General features: G+C 35.8%; 1 protein-coding gene across 2 annotated transcripts in view; it reads left to right on the top strand.

Moving 5' to 3' along the window:
• LOC108709757 (ATP-binding cassette sub-family C member 4-like) overlaps positions 1-25933 on the top strand; it is a 141749-nt gene that overhangs the window by 95380 nt on the left and 20436 nt on the right. For both annotated transcript variants that reach the window (XM_041584291.1, XM_041584292.1), the window contains 7 exons: positions 1687-1806; positions 5080-5190; positions 9220-9320; positions 10170-10361; positions 11071-11226; positions 20164-20253; positions 23697-23869. In XM_041584291.1, coding sequence (XP_041440225.1) covers positions 1687-1806; positions 5080-5190; positions 9220-9320; positions 10170-10361; positions 11071-11226; positions 20164-20253; positions 23697-23869 — 943 coding nt within the window. The remainder of the gene's footprint in view (positions 1-1686; positions 1807-5079; positions 5191-9219; positions 9321-10169; positions 10362-11070; positions 11227-20163; positions 20254-23696; positions 23870-25933) is intronic.

A 25933-nucleotide genomic window follows, 5' to 3' on the forward strand; every position in this document is an offset into this window, starting at 1 on the left:
TATTTTCCAACAAGGGAACCTTTATTTATAATTATACACACGTTTTAGTGAGTCATGTGACAACAATGACATCGCTACTCACTGTTTATAACTGATGAAATCACTAGTCACCATGTATAAGGATATAATTTACAAGATATTCATGGCTTATGTGCAGGTCCGGACTGAGATTCAAAATAGGCCCTGGCATTTCAGCTACACAGAGGCCCAAACAGCACCTCACCAGCCCAATAAATAGTGCCCGTCTATGGCAACTTACAGCAGCACCTCTGGCATTTGCCAGAACCCACAAATTGCCAGTCCGGGCCTGCTTTTGTGTATTATATAATGTATAAAATACGGCCTTATAGTTAGCATGAATGGAGCCATTTCCTTTCCTTATATTTTTAAACAACAGATCATGTTGAGGGATGATTGACACATTTTATAATGTTTAGATCATGTTAGGTGACATTTATTTTCTATAAGAAAGCAGCAATTCAATAGACAGAATATAGAGAATAGGGAGTTACTGTAGTTTGAAAGCTTTATATTGCTTCCTTTGAAAATCTGTCATGCCTGCTGACAATCAGCTGCTCTGCCTTTGTGTCCCTTTATTGTATAAAAACTAACTCTGAAAAAAAATAGAAGAGCCTACACATAGCCATAATATGCATTGGTGTACTTCTGATTGAGCAATAATATTTAGCACTACTTTCATTTAGCAGGTTAGCTAGTCAGTGCAGGTCCAAGACTAGAGCTCAGCCATATTGTTTCAAGTTAGGTTACGTATGCACAAGATTATGTGCTATCATATTTTGAGTGCTATTTATTATGTGCTATAATAAACAGTTGTTGACCAATAATATCAGAATCAGGGTACACAACAGTTGTAATATATATCATTATTCAGGGTTTACTTAAAGGTGATATAAAGGCAAAAAAATGTGTACAGTTTTTATAAGAAACCCCCCTTTGTTTTACTTGCTCTGACTGCTGCAGAAAGGAAGTTTCAGACAGTCTTTAGCTGCTCTGCAAGGAAACAATCATATTTTCAAACTGCAGGGAGGAGGGACTTCCCAGAACTCAAGCAGCTTTGTTTGTTTCCCTGTAGAGCAGCTGGCAAATGTGTAGAGAGTTGTATCCACAGGCCCAGTGCAGTCTGCATATTCTGATTATTAATCAGTCTTTCTGTATTGGCTTCTGTTTGATTATTTATGATGATCCCTAAGCTTAGCCTCCCAACAGCAGCCCAGACCACACTGGGCATGTGCATGGTCTTGCAAAGATGGTTTAACATAGTTACAAGATGGTGACCCCTTGCGGCCAACTTAGAAAGCATAAATAATTTATTTTATTAGGCTTGTGGAGCAGTAAGTTAATGTTTATATTTAGTATACAAAATACATTATTTCTAGCATTATTCTATATTATACTTCTATTTTATACTTTAGTTCCCCTTTAAATGATAATCATTAACTATACAGGTTAGATGTTTTCTTTGATTGCTTTTGTTGTTCTTCTAGCATTATAGGAGCTAAATTAAAAAGTTTAGTGCTCATGTAGAAATACTAGCATGCTGTGGCAACTGTTGACATATTGAAAAATATGACAAGAAGGTAATGTGAGTGTTTTAAAGCTGTTATTGTTTAAAAATGTGTATGAAAGGAAAGCAGTCAACAGAGGTTAGTGATTTTTCTCTTTCAGCTCGAAGTCCAGTCTTCTCCCACTTATCATCCTCCCTCCAGGGGCTTTGGACAATTCGTGCTTTCAGAGCTGAGAAGCGCTTTCAAGATTTATTTGATGCCCAGCAAGATCTTCATTCTGGTTTGTATTACTATATACCACATTGCTTCCTACTGAGACAGATTTGAAGGAAGTGCTTTGCTATATAACTGTATTATATATAAATATATATATCTAAGTATTGTATTTATGTAATATTCATAAATCTTAACATTTTTCTAAACCCCATTCAGTCCTTCCACAGTGTTTTATAGAATATCACTATTTGCTTTCCTGTAGCATCAGATCAGGAAACAACCTTTTGGTGTACAACACTCTACACTGAAAAAAATGTGTGTGTTTTTATGTCAGACGACTGTTATTGGTCCAATCTTCAGTAGAAGATTATTTTTTGTAAATTCACAGACCTTACATTGAAATTAAATTTATCAGTGTATGATCATTTTATTATTAATATGAAAGCACCATTTTTTACCGTGAGCATGTACCTATGTATATGTAACTAATTATGTCTTTCCACACTGAGTTTCTTTAAGGGAACAGTAATGCCAAAAAATGAAATTGTTTTAAAGGAAAGACAATATAATGTAGTGTTGCCCTGCACTGGCAAAACTGTCTTGTTTGCTTCAGAAAAACAACTATAGTTTATATAAACAAGCTAGTGTGTAGCCATGGTGGCATCCATTCAATCACAGGACACACAGTAGATAACAGATACATTCTGAAGAATCCCATTGTATGGTAAAGAGATTATCTGCTGTGTATCCTGTGCCTTTTCTCCTTTTTCACATTTGAATGGCTGCCCCTATGGCTACATAGAAGCTTGTTTATATAAACTATAGTTGTGTTCCTGAAGCATACACACCAGTTTTACCAGTGCAGCACAACAGTACATTATATTTTCATTACTTTAGGACACTTTCATTTGTTGGTGTTACTGTTCCTTCTGGAGCCTATGGAATATCAAACTAACTACCTTGCACATTTGTAAATAAATAGGACAATAAATAGAACATTAATCCTGGAGAAAACATCCTTATATATTTTGATGGTCTAGGAATCAACACTCAAAGTTCTTATGCGAAATAATAATGGTGTTTTATTGATAGGAGACTAAAGTTTCGGCTACTAATCTAGCCTTTCTCAAAGTGACAATGCAAACTATTCAGTGCCCAATAAACCCCTGTGGTGGAGGTTTGGTCTACTTATATATTTTGATATAATTACACATTATAAATATTATAGTATTCAAATTAATTGAGGTTAAAAGTCGCGCAATCTCTTTTGGTCTAGTTGGGTGAAAAGCACATTACCAAATGAGATTTTGAAGTTCCCATTTGCAGTAGCCATTCTTCATCATCATTTCATCATCATTTATTTATATAGCGCTGTCAAGATACGCAGTGCTTTATTCTTATTTTTGTCTGTTGAAGGTATCAGCAGTATCAAAGGTAGACATGTTACTTGCCTCATTTTAGAAAGGATACATGCTTAAAAGTGCCATTTTTTTCAGAGCAGCAACATTAGATATTGTACATGTGTGACTCTCCAATGTGTGTCTAAAGCATACTATTTCTGTCCAAACAATATCTAATTGGGAAAACACAAATGGTCTTTTATAATGATCACAGCCAGATGCAAGAGCAAAATTAAAGCCATTACCTGCGACCAGAGTCACCCAGGTCATGAAATATTCATTTGGCACAAGCCCACCTACTCACTGAGGCACAGGAGGCCTGAAAGTATAAAAACCAGAAGCAAGAGACTATTTAATAGCTTCTTTCCAAGAGCGGTCAGACTAATTGCAAACGAATCATACGGATAAGGAAGAATAAACCTCCAGGAATCATCTATCCCAACCAATCATCTTGTCCCAAATGAACTAAATGGTCAAGCAGATACCAAACAGATAATGCATGAACTAATGCAAGTAGCAATTCCTATTCTAATTACACTGCACTCACTACACATGTTACTATCTACTAATCTTATACTGTATCTCTGTATCCCACAAATATTGTAAAAATCTGTATGTGTCTCATTGTACTGTACTATGCTGCAAAAGAAATTCCTATGTACTCCTGGTACAAATGGCAAAAAATAACTACTTGACTTGACAAATTATTATTTTTTTTGTTTTCATTTTGCCAATAATATACAAATATTTATTGCACCAGCATACAGTGAAGGTGTTTTAGATCACAGTTAACCGTAGCTTACTTAATGCAGAAATAAACTTTCACATATTAAATTATAAACCTTTATACAGAGCAGACTTGTATACAGAAACTGTTCATTTAAATCAGTCCCTGCCTATGTTTCTTACGACATTCTTACCCATATATACTAGCATCAGTTTGGTCAGGAACGTTGATTTGCCTTTTTGTTTTTTGGAGTGTGGGAGGAAATAAGCTACTCAAATGAAAACCCACAAAGGCACAGTGTTAACCCCTGAAGGAAGGACAATGGTCAGAATAAGACTGAACCACTGTTACATCCTATTAAATTAGAAATTCCTTCTGTTTAAGAGTCTTCTGTTGGGTGTACTTGCTGAATGCAGTACTTATTGACCCCTTAAAAGGATCTGTCAACTAGACATAAAAAACGGTATAATAAAAGTCCTTACTAAATTTTTTGATACCAGTTATGAATTAATTTAAAAGTCTCAGCTGTCAATCGTATATTGCCTGCCCCTTGCCTATGCCATGGGCATAAAGGCAGGGCAGGCAATTACTTTCACTTTCCATTTTGCACCTCCTAGATGTCCCTGCTCTCCCCACATTCTTTTCCCTCCTTGCCATCTAATTGTGTAGCCAGTGAATGGGCATCAGATCTCCCTTTCTGGAGCATGAACAAGATTTTGGCTTGATGCAATGCTTGCCTTAATAACAGTGTCCACAATATGGTGCCTGCCTGATTGATGTGACTGTGAATTCCGAAACTAAAAGTAACAAGATTTAAATAATTTATATAGTGTAACTAAAGTCTATTTTGCTTTACTAACCTCATAAATAGGATACTGAATTATTCATTAGGGTAACAGGTCCACATTAACTATAAAATGAACAAATATTGAACATACTACATAGTCTTAATTGGAAGTCACCCGCGGTGATAGGTTGTGGAGACTGATTGCAAATGTCGTTGTGGCAACTTGTACAGAACCCTATTGTTACTTATTCGCGGTGATCAGTCACTGTGATCACAGTTTTTAAAAAGTCACGGCAAGTTGTGGCTACCAATAGCCATATTTGTTTTAGCCCTAATAGCCACAGAAACTAAATGCACTTCAATCAAAAACTAGCCTGTCCACCTTGCTTATGTTAATCATGAAATGTTCTTTTGTCTTTTTAGAGGCCTGGTTTTTGTTCCTTACTACATCTCGTTGGTTAGCTGTACGTCTTGATGCCATCTGTGCTGTGTTTGTTATGGCCATAGCTTTTGGGTCAATAATCCTTGCTGAAAGTAAGTATATATGATAATTATTTGAGGTGTTGTAAGTTTTTTATATTAAATAATTTGGAAATAAATTAGATGCATTCACAATGAAGAAGGCTTTTCCTAAAACAAAATGTGAGTTTTGGACTAACCCAAAACATGTAATCTTCTTTGCATGTATTGTTGACAAACTTGGATTCTCAGTGCATGCAGTGGAAATGCCAACTAAATGTTTCTGAATTAGGCTTTTCAAAACACATACAATGCAGTCTTACAGATAATGTTATGTGCCCCATGAGATATGTAAAGATAAAATAACTGTCTCAAAGCAATGCCACTCTGTGATCCATTATCTAATTGTGATTAACTGTTACCCTGAAGTGTCATAATAACCGTTAATGCCTTTTCTCATGATATTGATGCCACCGTTAAAACATTATGCTTCATAATATGTATAAGAGATGTTCCTTTCTCTATAAAGCAACTGCTAAAACTCTCTTACATGGCCTTATCTTATCCCACTTTGACAGCTTTAACCTATTACTAACCGATCTCTCAAACTACCCCCCCCCTTTTCTGGCAGTCTCAAACACCATTAATATAAACCTTCCCCCCCCTTTTCTGGCAGTCTCAAACACCATTAATATAAACCTTCTTTTACTAAGAGAGAAATACTTCTAATGTTAAAATCTTTCTGAGGGCTTCCTGTTAATTAAAGTCCTAAAGGGCAATGGCACATGGGAAAATTAGTGCACAAAGTTTTTCCACAACAAATCTCCCAAAAATGTCTTTCTTTACTTTTATTTGAAAAAGGCATTTTTACCTAAAATGCTTGGTCGCACAACCGGGTAAAATAATATTTGGGAGGTATGTTTCCCATGGTATTGCAGCAGGTGACAAATTTCCTTGCCTGCAGGATCCAAACTCTGTTCCTCAGTACATCTTTTCACTTGTGTCTCTGTCATCTCTTTCTTACCTGTGTTTCTCTTAGTGCCACTGTTATTTTACTCCAGCCCTATCCATTGCCATTTCTGATCTTAAAGGTAGAAAGTGATATTCTGAGGCAATTTGCGATTGATTTTAATTTTTTATTATTTGTGGTTTTTGAGTTATTACGTTTTTTATTCAGCAGCTCTCCAGTTTGCAGTTTCTACAATCTGGTTGCTAGGGCCCAAATTACCCTAACAACTATGCACTGATTTGAATAAGTGACTGTATAATGAATAGGAGAGAGCTGTAAGAAATAGTAGCAATAACATTTAGGGAGATATTTACTCAAACTTGACTTTTTCTCACTATAATTTTAAAAAAAAATCGACCAAACTCCCAAAACCGAATCCCCTTATTTTACCAATAAAATCTCTCTAAAAAATCGGTCCGGGAAAAAGTTGCGACAAAATAGTGCTTCAAATCGAAAATTCGACTTTATCGATTTGTCGCCTCGACAACTCAAATTTATCAGATTAACAAACGAAACCAGAATCAAACAGCCCAAAAGTAGCAACTTCAGAGCATAATAAATCTTGTTTTTTCGAGTTTTTACCCTTTAAAAACTCCACCAGAAAAATGTGAGCTTTAAAGTGGACCCGTCACCGAAAAAAATTATTCAAAATCTTATTTCATCACATTAGTCAAGCAAAATGAACTTTAATTACACTATATAAATTATTTGAATCTTGTTTCCATCAGTCTGGGAATTCATAATTATAACAAGCAGGCAGCAGCCATTTTGTGGACACTGTTATTAAGGTAAGCCTTGTATCATCTCAGAATCTTGTTTGTGCACCAGAATAGGGGACCTGATGTCCATCCCCATGCCCTGGTTACACAATTAAATGGTGAAGAGAACGGGGGAATGTGTGGAGAGCTGTGACATGTAGGAAGTGCTGAATGGAAAGTGAAAGTAATTGTCTGCCCCACCTCTATGCCCAGGGCATAGAGGCGGGGCAGACAATATTTGATTGACAGCTGAGATTTTTAAATGAGTTTACAACAGCTATGAATGCTTTAATAAAAAATAGAAATTGGATTTCATATTTAATTTGAAGAGGACTTTTATTATACAGATTTTTGTGTCTGGGTGACGGGTCCACTTTAATAAATAGGCCTCTAAATGTGTATCCTTACAGAGTATTTGTTTGTTGATGGCATCAGTTTAAAAGCAGGAAAAGTGACACAAAAAGAAGGCAAATCATTATAGCGAATTAAATAATGAAGGACGATTGAAAAGTTGCATACAATTTGCTACTCTATAACTTAATAAGAATTAACTAAAAGGTGGACCACCCCTTTAAAGGAGCAATATATACTGTATACATATTCTTCAACGTAAGAGAAATACTGCTGAAAATGCAGTCTGCCTAAAAAAAAAAAATTCATAAATATCCAAAGTAAATCCAATTTTATTTATTTATTTTTTATTATAAAGCAATAATAGAGGTTAGTTGCTGTTACACTTACTACTCTTCTGTAATTAGCTGAATTAGTTTAAATACAGCTAACATACTTTAAATTAGCAACCCTTTCCATTTACTATTTTGGCTTAGAGATAATAACTAGAAGTCCATAGTGCGGCCATTTATCTGGGCATTGGTGAACTGGTTAGCTGCCTTGGAAGAACCAGGCTTAGAAACATGGAGTAACTTCAGTTAATTTGCCCTGTTCAGCTAAAGACTTATCCTCCATATGTAATAAAAGACACTACGTTTGCCCAGAAGCAGTAACCCAAGGCTACCAATAAGATGTTTGCTTTTAAACTGGTGACCAGTAAATGCTGACTTCTTATTGGTTGCTATGGGTTACTGCTCCTGGGCAAACTTAGTGCCTTTTATTACATAACTCCTATGTCACACATGGCTTTTCAATGCTGGTGGAGAAATGGTAACCATCTACTATGTGCTACTACATTAGTTTATGCTTACATTATAAGACATTATAGATTTTTCTCAAGACCGTAGGCAAAAATTATAGTAATTAACCTATGTTGAACAAGGTTTTATATTGCCTATTTAAACCTTTTTATCCTACACCATAGATTTTTACATCAGACATTAGTACCCTTATATTTGTAACTGTATTATAAACCCACTTAAAATGTAAACTCTATTGGGCAGAGACCTCCTTCTTCCTGTGTCTCATAGTCTACAACTTAATCTTTGTAACTGTGTACAATTGTAATAGCATTCCTCCCTGTTTGGACATTTACTGTGTTGTAAATATGTATTGCACTGCCTGTAGAACTACTTCTAGTTTATATGTAGATGTTTGATTTATTTTTTTAATGTGCAGATTTAAAGTACAGGTATGGGACCTGTTATCCAGAATGCTCAGGGGGTTTCCGGATAACAGATCTTTCATAATTTGTCTTTTATACCTTAAGTCTACTACAAAATCATGTAAACCGTAAGCTGTGTTTGCTTCCAATTAGGATAAATTATATCTTAGTTTGGATCAAGTACAAGGTGCTGTTTTATTATTGCAAAAAGGTTTATATCAAAAAAGATATATGTCCCAAGGCCTCTTAGAGTAAAAACAAAAATAATTTATTGATATTCACATTTAAAAAGTATTCAGTACATACCACCCCACATATCCCACCTTACGCGTTTCGCACCCTCCGGCGCTTAGTCATAGGCTGTTTTATTATTACAGAGAAAAAGGAAATAATTTTTAAAAATCTGGATTTTGATTATAATGAAGTGTATGGGAAAGGCCTTTCTATAATTCGGAGCTTTGTGGACAACAGGTTTCCAGATAACGTATCCCATACCTATACATTTTATGTTTAACTTTGATTGAAATGTTTCTGGTAAGTGAGGTAACTGAAAAATATTTTAGCTGGCATTGCTACCAAACTAATTTGATCTCTGGTGTGCCTCTACATAGACGTTGCTACTGGCTTCTTATAGTAAAATGTGATTTTTAATTTCCAGTGGATAATTAAGTAGCTGATGTACTATAATGGCTTGCTAAACAATACCACAGTCAGTGGGATCCAAAACCATAATCTAACTAACTGAAAATGATTTGATGTACTTATGTAATATATTCTTACAGATCTTGATGCAGGGCAGGTCGGTTTAGCATTATCTTATGGCATCACAATCATGGGGACCTTCCAGTGGGGAGTGAGACAAAGTGCTGAAGTTGAGAATCTGGTAATAACATAATAGTTGTATTTATAAAGAATGTGTATGTAACTCCCAATCTATTGTTGTCACTATCTTTCTATCAGCTTGTTAGGTGACCTGAAGGTGATGCTTCATAAGGACCTCATACATGGACTTATAAACTTCTGGATCAGTCAGGAGGGGTTGATTGGGCATCTTTTGTCAGCTTGGGGTTTCACCAGTTTTACTTCAGTCCTAGATTGCAGTGGTTGCCAGCTAGGTCTGTGTTACTTCAAAGCTGGATACGCAAAATCTGATAGTGATGTTTTAGTATGTATACACCATTATCTGTATACAATAAGCTTACACACCTTGTGCGGAACCTACGTTTTGCTTACTGTTTTAATCATGCAACATGTGTCACAAAATAGGGCGCATATACGATTGCTAAGTGTAGCACATGGTGCAACATTGGGCACAAAATTCCACAAAGATGTATTTAACAACCCATTACCTTTTCAGCTTAGTGGGTGAAATAAGTACTCATACAAAATATTAAACAGATTTGTATTAAAATTAATGACTCAAATACATTGGAGGCTAACATCCAGCCTATAGGTCTTCATTTGGACAGCACTGGCCTATAACATTGCCTGTTAATTAACAATTGCTGTTGTGATTCAAGAACAGCTTCATTGTCTACATGGAAAATAATCTGTATGTATCCTTATCTCTTCTTTTCTACTCTACACTGCTGAGTAGAGTGAAAACCATCAGATTTATGAATTGTTTCTTCTACTTTCATTTCAATTTACATGCTAAAAACAATAAGGGTTTGTGCAAGTTTTATAGCTTTTCTAAGGTTATCCTAAATTTTTCTTAATTTTCCCATTGTAGATGATATCTGTTGAAAGAGTTATGGAGTATACTCAACTTGAAAAAGAAGCAAAATGGGAGTCTAAGAATCCCCCTCCTACAGACTGGCCTACTAAAGGCATGATCACATTTGAAAATGTCAATTTTTCTTACAGCCTAGATGGACCACTTGTATTAAGGCACTTAAATGCTTCAATCAGACCAAAAGAAAAGGTATTTCAGTTTCACATATTTCACAGGTCAAAACAATAAAAGAACAAACATGGTTATTTAACGCAAAACCCTCTATAAGCAATCAGGATTTTTAGGCCAGTGCATGGCATGTGTTGGCATATGAGGAAACTTCTCCTTTTCACTTCCTGCTCTTCTGGTTGTTTGTGTGCTCTCCACTGGAAATTGGAATAGCAGCAATATGACCATACAGTGTGTGGTTCCTTGCATGCTCTCTGTTCATTCAGCTTGTTGTTCAGAGAGCATAGGAGATCAGGACATGTATGACTGTCTTAAGGCTAAGGCCTAAATGCTATCCTTCAGTACTTACTGTATAAAAACTAAGCACCAGTGTATCTTTAAAACAATCCAGTCTTCTAGAACCAGTCCTCTTAGGAGGCTTAAAAAGACTTGCTGTCTGTATTGTGCTATACAACCTAGCAGAAATCCAGTTTTCTAAGTGAGTTGACACTACAATGACGGCTACAATGTGAAAGTAATTTTTTTTAAAGAAATTTATAGTCTCAGTATGTTGACTTCTAATGACGCTGTGGCAAGGTTTTAAATATGCTATAAGTATCCATTCCATCTAGTCCTTGGTTCTGCCATTTTTAATACTCTGTGAAATTATTTTATCTAGTCCTTATTTCTTCAAATTTTAATATTCTGTTTGCGAAAACCTTAATCCCTAATTTTCTTTGATATTTTGCAGGTTGGAATAGTAGGCAGAACCGGAGCAGGAAAAAGTTCACTAATATCTGCTCTTTTCCGTCTGGCTGAACCAGAAGGAAAAATTTGGATAGATAAATATTTAACTTCAGAACTTGGTCTACATGACCTTCGGAAAAAAATGTCCATTATACCACAGGTATGATTATCTTGATGGGTTTTATTCTGTATTTTTTTTCATCTTGTGTATTTAAATTTGGTCAGATCAGGGTCATGACAAGGGGACTCTAATTGACCCATTGCTTTCAGCCATCCTACTGATGTTACATACCTTAATGAAACACCAGGAGCCAGAATGGGGTAAAATGGCCACAACATTTATTCACATTTTAACAAATAAATAGGACATTGCCAGTCTCACCCCAGGGCAATATTCTAAAGCCAGAATTCCATAAGAGATCACTACTATGCTCTTCCATTCCTCAGTAAAGACTTGACATCAGCACTATGTCATCATATCCACCACTGAGTATTAGGCTGCCTCTACCAACAGAGAGGATGGCCCCAAATCTGCTACCAGCAGGAGCTGCATCTCCCACCATGAGCGAAGTTCAGTAGCCCTGCTGGTGGTCTTGAATCTGCACAGTCTCGATAATAGGAAATTCAAGCAGACTGTCACCTAGCACAAGCAGTAGTAGCGTCTGTATCAATCAACCCACTGTTCAGTCACAGGAGAGAACCTCTGGCAAGGTCCTACTGCTGCAATAAAACTTGAAATACATTATAATATATCCACTGATTTCTTCTTCACCCCAATGGCAATTGGAAACATTCCCTGGATTAAGCATTCGACATTCATTTAACATTCAAGAATATTCCACTTTTTTGCTTTAATCCCCAGTGCTATCTTTCTTTTTCAGGATGTACCAAACTTTAGATTTTGCCACTCCTAATATTGTAGCAATTTCTCGGATTGTTTTTTTCTGTTTTTAGCGGGTTACGGCACACCTGGCAATTCGGGGAGATTTAGTCACCTGGCGACTAATCACCTCTTCTTTGGGGCAACTAATCTCCCTGAACGGCTTTGCCCTGTCTTCCGCCGGCTATTATGAAAAAAAGCCTGCGGCATGGGCTCACGAGGAAACTTCAGGCGACTTGGCATGCGAAGCGCCGCGTGTGCCATGCCGCAGGCGTTTTTTCAAAATAGCCAGTGGAAGACAGGGGGAAGCCGTTCGGGGATATTAGTTGCCCCAAAGAAGAGACAAATAGTCGCCAGGCGACTAAATTTCCCCGTGCCCTTACCCTAAGATGGATTGTTTCACCTGCATGGAGAGCTCCTTTGACCACATGTTGTCTGTTCACAGCAAAATCTTCCACACACAAGCACCCCCCCTCAAATCAACTCCATGGCTTTTATCTGATTCATTGATAATGACAGGAACAAAGGAATTGCCCACACCTGCCCATGAAATAGCCTTTGAGTTAATTGTCCAATTACTTTTGAGCCCCTGAAAAAAAGTGAGTGTGTTAAAAAAAGGCTTTAGTTCCTCATGCAATCTTTTTGTTCAACCCACTGAATTAAAGCTGAAAGTCTGCAGTTCAACTACATTTGAGTTGTTTAATTTAAAATTCATTGTGGTAATGTACAGAATCAAAATTAGAAAAAAGTTCTCTCTGCCCAAATATTTATGGACCTAACTGTAAACCATTGTAATCTGAGTGCTGGTCATTTGGATCCCTTATCAGGGAACCCCTGTGTTTATAGCTCCAGGCCTTTCCTTTACATTGGAAAGATATGTTTTATATTTATGGTATCAATATTCTCTGTGTTGTGCCCTCAGTATACTTTTTCCTCCCATAATATTAAACCTCCCCTCCCTCAGATTAGTATTTTTTTCTTTATATAAAATAAATAGATAACAGATACAGGGTTTTTGTACTATAATTATTTAATCTTTAAAGCCTTCCAACCCCTTTACATATTTAGCTATGGACCTCCTCTGCCTTTGGTTATTTTTCAGTTACCCAGCTTGGCTGATGCCCACTGTACTGGTGAAGTCTTGCATATCCTAATTGGCAGCTAGGGTTGCCACCTGGCCGTTATTTTATCAGCCTGGCCGGTAAAAATTATGGCTGATCCCAATGTTATTAATAGGGAAAAAAGATAAATATATAGGAAGGCCAGTTTTTTTTTTCCAGAAAAGGTGGCAACCCTATTGGCAGCCCTCCTGCACACTGCAAAAATACACTGGCAGGCACTTTACTGTACAAGCACTCTGTTGCGCACCAGTGAGAGCAAGGCAAAAAAACGGAGATACTTAAAACTTTACAGTGCTTCTTTGCGTTGAAAACAATGTAACACCCCAAGGTGCTGATTTGGCGGCATTATTTCCCTTGAAGAAACAATAAATAAGCTTATATCTCACAACAAATACTGTATGCCATTCAAAATGAATTTTTTATGTATACAAAAGTCATCATATTGTCAGTCAAAGCATTAATAAAGTACATACCATGAGGGAGTGGTGGCAAAAAGGGAGGGAAAGAATGCAGCATGCCTCAGGCAGAAACTGGTAGAGAGGTGTAGCTTTACCAAAGCAAGATTGTCCCTTTGTTTCTTGTATTAGCATCATTATTGCATTGCTTTTGGTACATCTTAATAATTTTAGGCTAGAGCAACCTTTCTTGATAAGTCATGATTAATGCCCATTAAATTAATTTTTATAGATAAAATACTGATTTACTTATAGCTACCCAAAATTATAACAAGTGCCAACAGTGAGCAGCAGGTTGCAGCTGGCATGTTTGTGGTACTCCCCAGTGTTATGGATGAAGCTGCTTGGGCTTAGTGTGACCACAAGTTGTGGGGATATTCTGAAAACAATTAGTCCAAATGTCTTAATTCTTAAAGGAATAGTTCAGTGTGAAAATAAAAACTGGGTAAATAGATAGGCTGTGCAAAATAAAAAATGTTTCTAATATAGTTAGTTAGCCAAATATGTAATATATAAAGGCTGCAGTGACTTTATGTCTAATAAAACAGCCAGAGTCCAACGTCCTGCTTTTCAGCTCTATAACTCTGAGTTAGTCAGCGACTTGAAGGGGGGCCACATGGTACATTTCTGTTCAGTGAGTTTGTAATTGATCCTCAGCATTCAGCTCAGATTCAAAAGCAACAGATATGACCCATGTGGCCCCCCTCAAGTCTCTGATTGGTTACTGCCTGGTAACCAGGGTAACCAGTCTGTGTAAACCAAGAGAGCTGAAAAGCAGGTTCTGACTGACTTGTTATACATCAAATCACTCCAGCCTTTATACATTGCATTTTTGGCTAACTAACTATATTATTATTATTATATTTTTTATTTTGCACAGGCTATCTATTTAGCCAGTTTTTATTTTTACACTGAACAATTCCTTTAAGTAAATCACTAAATCAGACTTTATTAAAAAAAACATGCTAACTGTTCACTGTATATGTTATCAAAAGACACTTTCTATTGTCACAAAGACATTTCTTATTACAATGGGGTCAATGCATTTTCTGTATCCAGTGTGTGGTGGAACCTTAATTAAAGCATGTGGGTCCCTGACCCTAGTGTAGTGCAATTAAAGGACATAATTGTCCCTGTAATAGATCCCTCATCTTCATTGACCGTCTTGTACATATCAGGTTACCGCATTCATTTAAAGTGTCTTTAATTGCCGTACATGCAGTGTTGCAGAGTCTGTATTATATTATTAGATAGATAGATTTTATTATATAATTATTTACTCCTTTATTATCTTAAGAATATTCCAGGTTTATCATGGCTGGAGGGTATATATGACTTAATATTGCTGGGTATAGTTATTAATATCACTTTGGTATGTGTCAGTTAAAGCAAGAATATTTTTAGAGTGTTTATGTAAATCTGCTGAGTAATGTAATAACTGTCTATTTCTCTTTTGTAAGACCTTGTGGTGTTAATTTTTGTGGACAATGGTGCTTTAAAACTCCTGATTAATTACCTGGCCTGTTAGCATTGTAAAAGCAGAAGTCCATGGGCAGAGTTAGTAGGTATGCTATTACTAGCAAACAAATACAATTGGCATGAAGCCTAATGCAGAGCTGATTTTGTTTCTGCACACTGAAGGCTTCATTAACACACAGTGGTGCTACTGACTAGAGTTAGTGACCTTTTCATTTCTAAAGAAGACGACATGGACTTAAATTCTTTTCCTTTTGTTGAAGAACAATATCCTTTCCTGCAGAAAAGAACTGGTGTTCTGTTCATTTTATTCCTATAGATTCAGCCCAATGAGCAGGAAGGAGTAATAAATGAGGTTTCCTGTCATCTGGCTGTGTTAATAATTTAACGAATAATTGCAACTTTGAACATGTTCTACATTGGTTTGTGTAACCACACCTAATATGTCGGGTGCACTGAGCTCTGTCTGTGACAGTCAGCTACATGTTGCTTGGTTTCAAAGTATTCATCGGACTGAATGGCACCTTTTTCACTCTCTTCCCACAGGGTTTCAGTTTGGTCCCTGTGGGTGTTAAGTGTCTGTAGGTTGGCAGGTTCAGTTTCTCCAGATAAAGACAGTCTTGTTTTGCCTATTTTTTTTGTCCTTGACTAGTTTTCACAAAACGCACTTGTAAACTGCTTCCACTGTGATGTATTAATATTGTTTCTACTGCAAATTTAAATGCAGAGAAGTCAGTTTTTCTACAATAGATTATTTTCCTGGTGTACGTCCTAAGAGAAGACAGCCCTCCTTATATGCAAATATTCATCATCAGATATAAATAAAAGTCTAAAAACTGAGATATGCCATTCCAGGTTCACTTCTCTTAGGGAAAGAATAATTATTTTCATTATCTACTTTCCTTGCAAAGAAGCTGCTATCTCGATTATATTGTGAAACCCGCAGGAAATTGGATTTTAATCCTTTACAGAGTACCTAAATAAAGCATAATTTTTAATCTGAGAAAACAGAGTTTTTCATATACTGTGTAAATCAGATAAATATGTAAACTATTTGTGCCTCCACTCATTTTGCAGACATGCACATCCACAATACAAATGGAAAAAATAATCATTATCTTCATTATGTCCTTTTTAGCACAACTGTAAATAATATAGTATTTAATTGCAAGCCACCAGCAGTGGATTTTTGTAATTTAAGCCATGGTACATGTGTACAATTATTAAGTTGATTGCCTGATCTAGATATCACCTAGCTATTGGCTAAACATACATGTGTTTAGCAAAAAACAGAACACGTGTAAGGGAACAGTCCATATTGTTTGGCAGCATTGTCTTTAAGTATCTTTATTGATCAAACACACACACCACATAATTTATTGCATGTGTTTTTTACATCCTTCAATCCAGTGCAATAAATAAATACATATATCATCTGGTTTCTAGGACAGTTTTTGACAGGTATTTTATGATTGGTTGCTGGCAAACTAGATTAGCACTGGAATTTATTTGACAAAATGACCTGACCAAACTTATACTAAATTGTGCTGGCAGGATTTTACAGGAGGAATGCAAGTTTCCTTAATAATCTAACAGCCATTTGTGGCTCCCACTACAATTGCTTTTCTGTGTTGCTCCATATTTTAAGCAACCACAGTTAGCATGTATTTGTTGTAAAAAAGATGACAGACACTTTTGCCAAATTTTTTCTTCAATGGTTTGGGAACTCAAATATCTTCTATGTGTGTCTTGCATGCAGTTGCTAAACATGCAGGTAATATATATCAAACTCTGCCGTAGCACATCTAGATGCTAAAATGATTTAATGTTTGTTGCTTTTTTTATCACAGCTGTCCACAGTTACTGATTACTTTGGTGTTGTCCCCAGTACAGCCCTATTCATAGACAGATTTGTTTGGCAAGTTTTAAATATTAGACAAGTAGCATTTTCGTGTTATTGTCTGATCCAAACATGCAGGGTCAGAGTGATTACCACTATTATCTATGTAAGAGTATTTTACATTTTGTTGCACTCTTGCAAGAAATCATGGGACCAACAACATTTCTATGAAATAATTTGTGCATAGTCAGGAAGCCTGGAAGGATATTTGTGGGTGACAATGTGACCCAGGTGCCATTTACTTTAGACTGACTGGAAAGACTTTAAAGATGAGTGAATTTTGAGAGAAAAAACTGTGTATTCTGTAGCCAATGCAGAATCTGCAAACCCATTTGAAAACACATGTGCATATGAAAGGAAGAACCTGTCAATCCCCACAACTTGTGTTTCATACCCCATTCTCCATGTTAGATTGTAAGCTTTATCACACAGGACTCTCTCCCTTCATTTACTATATTCATGAATATTTGTATGTAATTTTATGTTTAATGTATATATAATAATAATTTTCACTGAACAAATACTAAGTGGCATTTATAAACAGAAGGTAATTGTGCCTGTAAATCCGTCCTAGTTGCCTGTGCTGTTCATGTGAACTGGACATAGCCACCAATAGATATATTGCATCAACTTGTACAACTATGTTGTGCTGATTTCTGTAGCTACATCAGATTTAATTGTGTCTCAGTGGGAACTTAATTGTTTAAAACCGACTCTATTGTAAATAGAAAAACAGACTGCACATTATTAGACAAATTGCATACATGCTTTCTTTAGGAAAATATTCTGTTTACCAGTAAATACTTATTAAGCTCTTGTGTTGTTGAACAGGTTTTGATTGAAGTAAGACTAATTGAAAAAACATTGGGCAAAATAATTGGCATGTTGCAACAGAGGAATTAGAACAATTGGATTTCGTAATATGTTTAATATGGCACTTACTAAATTTAAAAAACAATTCAGCAAACTGCGAGACTTAAAAAAGAATGTCCATATTTATTATACTTAAAATGTCACAATCTCAATCCCTTTTAGTGAAGAACACTGTGACTCAAAATCTTCTGTTTTATGTCCTTCTATTTACTATTTCAAATTTGTAAATAATAGACATAATTTTAACATAAAAAAAACAATGGAATTGGATTCTGCAGAAAGTTTTTGTGTCAGAAAAAGTCTTGTTTGGAAAGGCATGGATTTCCTATATACCCGGATGAAACAAGGATCCCAATACAGAACAGGACTGAAGCCGCAAAGTGGTGGCGGATCACCAGGCACGTAATAAGATATAGCCTACCCCAAAATCTGGACTCTTGTCCCCTCACCACCCGCAAGGTGTTTAATACACCCATCCCCTATTGCAGCTCAGAAAAACTGTCTTGTCTGACCATTGCCTTAAAGCTAAGAAGCAGCACGTCTGAATCATTAATCCTCAATTCAAAATTGCAAGTGGGGATTAAGAATTTGGACTATTATTTTAAGCCTTTATTCTATTATTTTAAGCCTTTATTCATGATTTTCTTATTACTTCAAACAAACATTGCAAATTGTAGTCAGCATATAAGGCAATTTTGCTCCATTCCTCCAAGTTTACACCTATCATATCTGACTATAGCTACGTAAGACTCTAGAGCTAAATAAACCAGAGAAGAGAGTATAAGCCCTCTACTATGCTAAGGAGATATATGAAAACTTCTGCCATTTTGTCATTTAAGTCAAAATGAAATAGACACTGCAGGAACCATTGTCCCTCAGAGAAATGATTGAGGTAATCCATTCTCTGCATGTAACCATTATTAAGGCTCAGTAGAAAACAAGTAAGGGTAAACTGACACCTTGGCACCATCTTAGTTATTTCTTTGGTTATTTCTTCCATTTCTGAAATTTGGGAAGTATTTGGATCAAGGTACATATATGGTGAAAGTGCCCTACCTATCATTTATTTTTGGAAAAGATCGACAGCATGAAGTACAGCATGACTTAAACTGTCCTGTAGACCAAGTCGATAGGCAGAGTCAATATTTAGCCTGAGCTCTCCATAAAAAATGTTAAAGACTAACCCAAACACTGTATGACTTCATCACCTTTATATTTTTTGCCTTAGCAAAATGTTGCTAAATCCTAGAAATATCTGAACCTGTTTACAGAATTTATTAAGTGTAAACTGGATTATGCTCAGAGAGATACTCTTCAGTACTTCAAACCAAGCTAAGTCCCTGAAAATGTATATTATTTTGAATGCTTTTGACAATTCCAGTAACCGTCCTGCTAGGTTTATTGCAGTATGGTTAATACAGGTTTATGATCTCATTAAATTCAAGGGAATTTAGGGGACCTCATGGATTTGGTCATTTCCAAAAAAGCAGGTATGGATAAGAAGCAACTTTTGCAACTGGCAAGGAAAAGTCCAGGCTACAGGTCCAATCCAGGAATCCAAGATTAAGGCAAGATGCAGGCAGGAACAAGGATCAACAGGACTGCAATCTATGTGTATACAAGAAAGCCATGAACTCAGGATACAGGGGCACAAAATAGATTCAGGCTACATACAACATGAGTATATGACTACGCAACTGGTAGTTGCAAGTGCCTGGTTTATAAAGGACCTTTATTAAGGGAGTGCAGGCAGCTGGTCCTGATAAAAACAAGATGTAAAAGCCCATAAATGTGATAAAGGCATATATAACAATCAGGATGACTTCCATAGATGAACCTACATGGCCTCTCCTGGCTAAGTACACCAGTGTAGCACTAAAATGCCAAAGGCCCAAGACTAGTCCTGACAATTTCTTCATTGTCCCTTATGTGCATCCTTTCTCCAAGGCAGATCTTTATTGCCTTTGCAACTATAAGGGTAGCTGTTTTACTGCAGTTGGGTAGTACACATTGACTGCCCTTTATGTTTGACTTTTTTTTCAGTATTTTATTATAGTGCATATATTTGCTGGTTTTGTGTTGTTGATGAATACATGACAGTAAATAAAAGCTTGCTGAATCTACTTATTGAGATTGATACACAAAAACACCCAGTGTTTTTTAGTGACAAAAGAGACAAACATATATTATAGTATAAAAAATGTTTACAGTGATAGACATGCATGTAACAATGACTGTTTTATATGCTATAACCAAATCAGTAGAAACACCAAAGAAAGTCAAACAAATTGGAATGCATGTTACTATTTATCATGTCATTTTGTCCCTAGGAAATTTCTATTTGTTATTTTAAATGTTTCTTTACCATGCTTTCTTTTGTATTTTGAATTAGGAGCCTGTTTTATTCACTGGAACAATGAGAAAAAACCTTGATCCTTTTGATGAGCACGCAGATGAGGAATTGTGGGCTGTTCTAGAAGAGGTACAGATTAAAGGGAAAATTCCGGTCTATTAATATTTTCATTGAAATTAAAATTGCAGTATATAGTGTCACCTCTTAAATGCATTAAATGTTCGAATTTAACTTAGAGCAGTCACAACAATTTAAAGGAATACTATATCCCGTGAACAATGTAGGTCTCTGTAATGTTTATATTGCATGAAACAGCTTATATTAAAACCCTGATTCATGTAAATAAACCATTTTCATAATAATATACTTTTTAGTAGTATGTGTTATTGAGTAATCCTAAATAGAAAACTGCCATTTTTAGAAATAAGGGCCACCCCATGGCATCCTAGGATTCATGGTGCACACAAACAAACCATACATGTTAGGTCACATGAGATAATTAACAGACAGAGTTGTGTCTCTTGCTTTTATCGAGTCTTTTGCATTACTAGAAATTTTCATGGAAATGTATTGATAAATAGGGGTAGAATCAATGCGGATTTGGTTGGAGTGGCTTTCAGAAAATAGTGAGAACATTTTGGATTTTGATAAATAACCTTCGTAAAATATGAAGATCCAAATTATGAAAAAATCCATTATCTGGGACTCTCCAGGTCCCCAGCATTATGGATAACAGGTCCCATGCCTGTATACAGAATGATACATAAATAGGAAAGGATAGAATGGGGCTAAAGGGCATCTGTTTGCATATGCCATCATTTGAAAAGGACTGTAAGACTGCCTTAAGTTTCACAGTGCAGACTTGATGCTTCTCATGTTGCCTGTTGGTCTCACTACTGTAGGACTGTAGCTCTTTGGAGTTCTGATCGGAGGCACTGTGTATTTAAACACCAAAAGTCCACTGTAGTCCAATAAGTGTTTTTAATAATTTCAAAATTCTTAAATATGCAGTGATTGGCCACTAAGTAAGTGGTAGTCAGAGACTCAGAGAAGGATGTTTCAATGCGACTGACATTTGTAAATACTAATGCTGTATCAGTTCACAGTCTAGTAGTGGCAAAGAAAATCCTTTATCCATTAGGTTTGAGTTGACTGCACCAATTCCCATGTTAAGATCTTGTTTACTATGGGGCAGATTTATCAAGGGCCCAATTTCGAAGTTGAAAATACTTCGAAATTCGACCATCGAATTGAATTACTTCGACTATGCATATCGAAGTCGAAGTTTTTTCCATCGAATTTGGCCATTTGTGTTTGAAGTAAAATCATTCAAAATCCTTTGGAAAGAATGGTTTGAAGGATTTCAGCGATCGATCGAACGATTTTACTTGACTTCCAAAAACTTAGAAAAATACTCAGAAGGAAATACTTAGAAGGTCCCCATAGGCTAACATAGCACTTCAGCAGGTTTAATTTGGAGTATTGAAGTCGAAGTTTTTTTAAAGAGACATTACCTTGATTATTGAATGGTCGAATATTCGAACTACTTTACTTCAAATCGAATTCGAAGTCGTAGTATCCTATTCGATGGTCGAAGTATCCAAAAATGACTTCAAATTTTTTTACTTTGAAAATTCCCTCAAATTCACTTCGACCCTTGATAAATCTGCCCCTATATGTGCAGACATTGAGTTTCATGTTGTGATGAGTAAATTAAAAGACTTTTCAGCATTTCAGCTTTTCAATTTAAGCATCTGCCATTGACTCCTACATGACCTCAGCAGGTTTGAGATGGAATCATTTTTTATTTAGACTTTTAGCAGCACCAAGGTTTAATACACCATGAAAAACTCGAGTTTTTTTTTCTACAAAAAAATTGTGTTTTCGCCTTTAAAATTCTAACCAGAAAAAAATTCAGAGTTTAGTAAATAAACTTCACCCCTAGTATCTGTCACTGCCAAAAAATACTTTTTTACTCTTTGATATGTGTCTTTGAAGGGGACCTGTGACCCTAAGAATATATTATAAATTATTTTCTATAATGTTAGTTGAGCAAAACGGAAAGTGAAAGTAATTGACTGCCCTGCCTCTATGCCTCAGGCATATGGGTGGGGCAGGTAATATATGAATGACAACGCATATATTTAAACAGGTATGGATACTTTAATGAAAAAAAAAATTGGGTTCCATGTTTAATTTGCAAATAACTTTTATAATACTGCTTTTTATGTGTAGGTGACAGGCTGACTTTTAAATCACCCACAAGACAGTATAAATGCTTTAGGTCTGGGACATCTTTTCTCGTAACTCTCTTTCTATTAAACTGTCACATGTTTAGTGACTTGATTCACTTATTGTTACCTATAGCTTTTGACACAAAGTTTGCACAGTTTTAAACTGATGTGTGTGTCCTTGTCAGTCTTTTCCGATTGAGCAGATGTAAATATAATATGGATATTGTTTTTTTGGTGGAGGGAGCAGGTGTAAAACTTTGGTTGGTTTGAATTCAACAGACAATGATATTTGTTCATGTGCAGTCAATGTGAGTCAATCTGACAAGGATAGAACAACAGCAGAAAGGATGATGTTCTTAACTGGTTTCCAGGGGCTATTTATACATACTCATCCCGCTGACCAATCTTTCCTATAAACAGTCATATTTGCAAGATAGCAGTGTTGATGTTAAAGATTCTACTTGGTCTATTTTTTTCAGTTATACAATAATATGTCTGTGTGTATGGCCACTTTTTGAATGTTTAACATTCTACTGCTTAGCTATTATAAAATATGTTTATTCATTTTTATAACACATTAGGGGGCAGATTTATCAAAGCTCGAGGTGAAGTTTCGAAGTGAAAAACTTTGAATTTCAAGCTATTTTTTGTGTACTTCGACTAGGGAATAGTCATACTTCGATTCGAATTTGAAAAAACGTTGAAATTCGAAGGTCGAATTTTTTTGAAGTACGGTCTCTTTAAAACTTCGACGTCGAGCATTCGCCACCTAAAATCTGCCGAAGTGCTGTTTTAGCCAAGTGGGGCCTCCTACAACCTGTATGGAGGCAATTGGGGGAGTTCGAAGGTCGAAGTTAAAAAAAACTTTGAATCTAAATACGATTGAAGAACAATTGTAGAATTTGAAGTACAAGCGTACGATTCGAAGTAGGCCGAATTCGGCCCACAACAATTGCACTCTTTCCTTTTTCACAAAAAAATGTCTCCCAGCAGACATCATTAATCCACCTCTTGCCTTCTCCATCTTCACTTTGGAGAGGCATCTATACAGTATTCACTGCAGTGCATAATTTGTGGAAAATGCAAAGGGTGTTTCGGTCAACTTGATTTGGAGAATTGCTGACCTGAGCAACTGGAAGAAAGAATATCTATCTAGATGGTAGATATCTACAGAGAACAGTTTTAGCACAGTTCAAATGAGCTTTTCCCATCAATGCATTTTGGCAAAATAGATAGGGATTAACTTTTCATATGGATTTAAATGTTCATGCCATATAGATTTATTTATGAATATAAGTAATAGTGTTAGCATCTTTAAACCATATATTTATTTCTTAGGTTCAACTCAAAGAAGCGGTAGACGAGTTGCCAGGAAAAATCGAGACCCAGCTGTCTGAATCAGGCTCCAATTTTAGTGTGGGTCAAAGACAACTTGTGTGTCTGGCCCGGGCAATATTGAGAAGAAACCGAATATTGATTATTGATGAAGCTACAGCAAATGTGGACCCAAGGTATAGCATACTTTATTCACTTCATTTAAAAGTGAATATATCCCAATATATTTTTCATTTTACATAATAACACACTTGTCATTTTCTTTCCCTTTACCTAATTATTCTTACTTTTTAAATGCATTTTAGTATAACAAACGTTTTTTTTAAAAAAAATTCTAAAATAGAATACTTTCTGTATTCTAGTAAAAACACTAATTTTTAGAGATATTTAATAGTAACTTTGTAGTATGAGAGCACTTTGGTATGGTTTTACTATGATAAGGTATGTTAATGGAGGTGTGAGTGTGCAATATATATACAGGTATGGGATCCATTATCTGGAAACCCATTATCCAGAAAGCTCAGAATTACGGAAAGGCCGTCTCCCATAGACTCCATTATAATCAAATAATCCAAAAAAATGTATTTCCTTTTTTTCTGTAGTAATAAAACAGTACCTTGTACTTAATTCAAACCAATATATAATTAATCCTAATTGGAAGCAAAACCATCTTATTGAGTTTATTTACATGTTTACATGATTTTCTAGTATAACTATACAAAATTCACTGTGATTTGTAATATCTGCTTTGCAGTTTTTCTGCCATTGGTAGTTGAATGTTTCCTGTGCTGTAGCACATTGTACCTGTAGAATTTGACCTATGTACAAAAAAGTACAGCACGGAAGGGCAAGCACAGTGTTTAAATATGTTTCCTATTTTGTGTGTTCAGTCTCCTAGTCTTTAAATTAGTGTTACAAGTGTTTATGGGGATGTATAAAGCCATGGGGAATAACTACCATTATCTGAGTGTAACCAGTATAATACTTATCAGTGATACCCATGGAATACCACAATGTAGCTTAAAGGAGCAGTTCAGTGTAAACATAAAAACTGGATAGAGATAGATAACCTGTGCAAAATAAAAAATGTTTATAATATAGTTAGTTAGCCAAAAATGTAATCTATAAAGGCTAGAGTGACTGGATATATAACAGAACCCAACTTCCTGCTTTTAAGCTCTCTAACTCTGAGTTAGTCAGCGACTTAAAGGGGGGGCCACATGGGACATGTTCAGTGAGTTTGCAATTAATCATTTCATGCAGTTCAGATTCAAAATCAAAAGTTAGGACCCATGTGGCTCCCCTCAATACCAGTCAGTGGAAACCAAGAGAGCTGCAAAGCAGGAAGTAGTGTTCTGGCTATTATGTTACACATCCAGTCACTCCAGCCTTTGTAGATTAACTATATTAGAAACATTCTTTATTTTGTACAGCCTATCTATTTACACTGTTTTTATTTTTAAACTGAACAATTGCTTTAAAGGAGAATTCAACCCTTTACAAAAAATCCCCTACCCCCCACCCCACATAGACCTGTTGACTATACAACCCTTACCTAATGACATTTTATGTTTAATATTATTATATTCTGTAAATTTTTCCAAATTCCAGCCATTTCCCATTAAGAAATAAACAATGCATTTTGGAGATGTAACAAAATTCCAGCCTTTTCACATTATGCATGAAACAATAAATGGCAGACATGAGCAGTAAATCTCTGCAAAATGTACTACTTCCTAAAAGTAGAGTTTAATCCTAGGCATTTGCATTAGGAATCATGAATCACCCTACTTCAAGCAGTACAGCTTAAAACCTTCATTAATGAAGGCATATGAGAAACTTTCTGGTTAATTTACATTTCTTTTGAAGATTAATCTATTTGATTGACATTTAAATAATAGTTTATTAACAGATGTTTTGTGCTCAGATGAAACACTTTTTTTTACAGTTAGAACTGTGCTATTAGTGTTTTACAACTGCAAAATGATGTATTCGTTTTGGGGGGTTATTTGCAAACAGTTTTATGATTCGCCTTAGCCTGATATAGTCATAGCAAGCTTTCAGAACATTTTAGTTCCTTATTCAAGCTGATTACAATGAAGCTATGGTGTTCTCTGACAAGCAGAACTTGATAGACGTGTGTTTTTTTTTCAATCTAACTTACTATGTGATGTACAAGATAGGGTGGGGCAAAGAGGCTGAATATTAAATAGGGCTGAATTAATGGAGTGTGGAATAGA

Source organism: Xenopus laevis, chromosome 2S, assembly GCF_017654675.1.
Source record: "Xenopus laevis strain J_2021 chromosome 2S, Xenopus_laevis_v10.1, whole genome shotgun sequence".
Taxonomy (NCBI): domain Eukaryota; kingdom Metazoa; phylum Chordata; class Amphibia; order Anura; family Pipidae; genus Xenopus; species Xenopus laevis.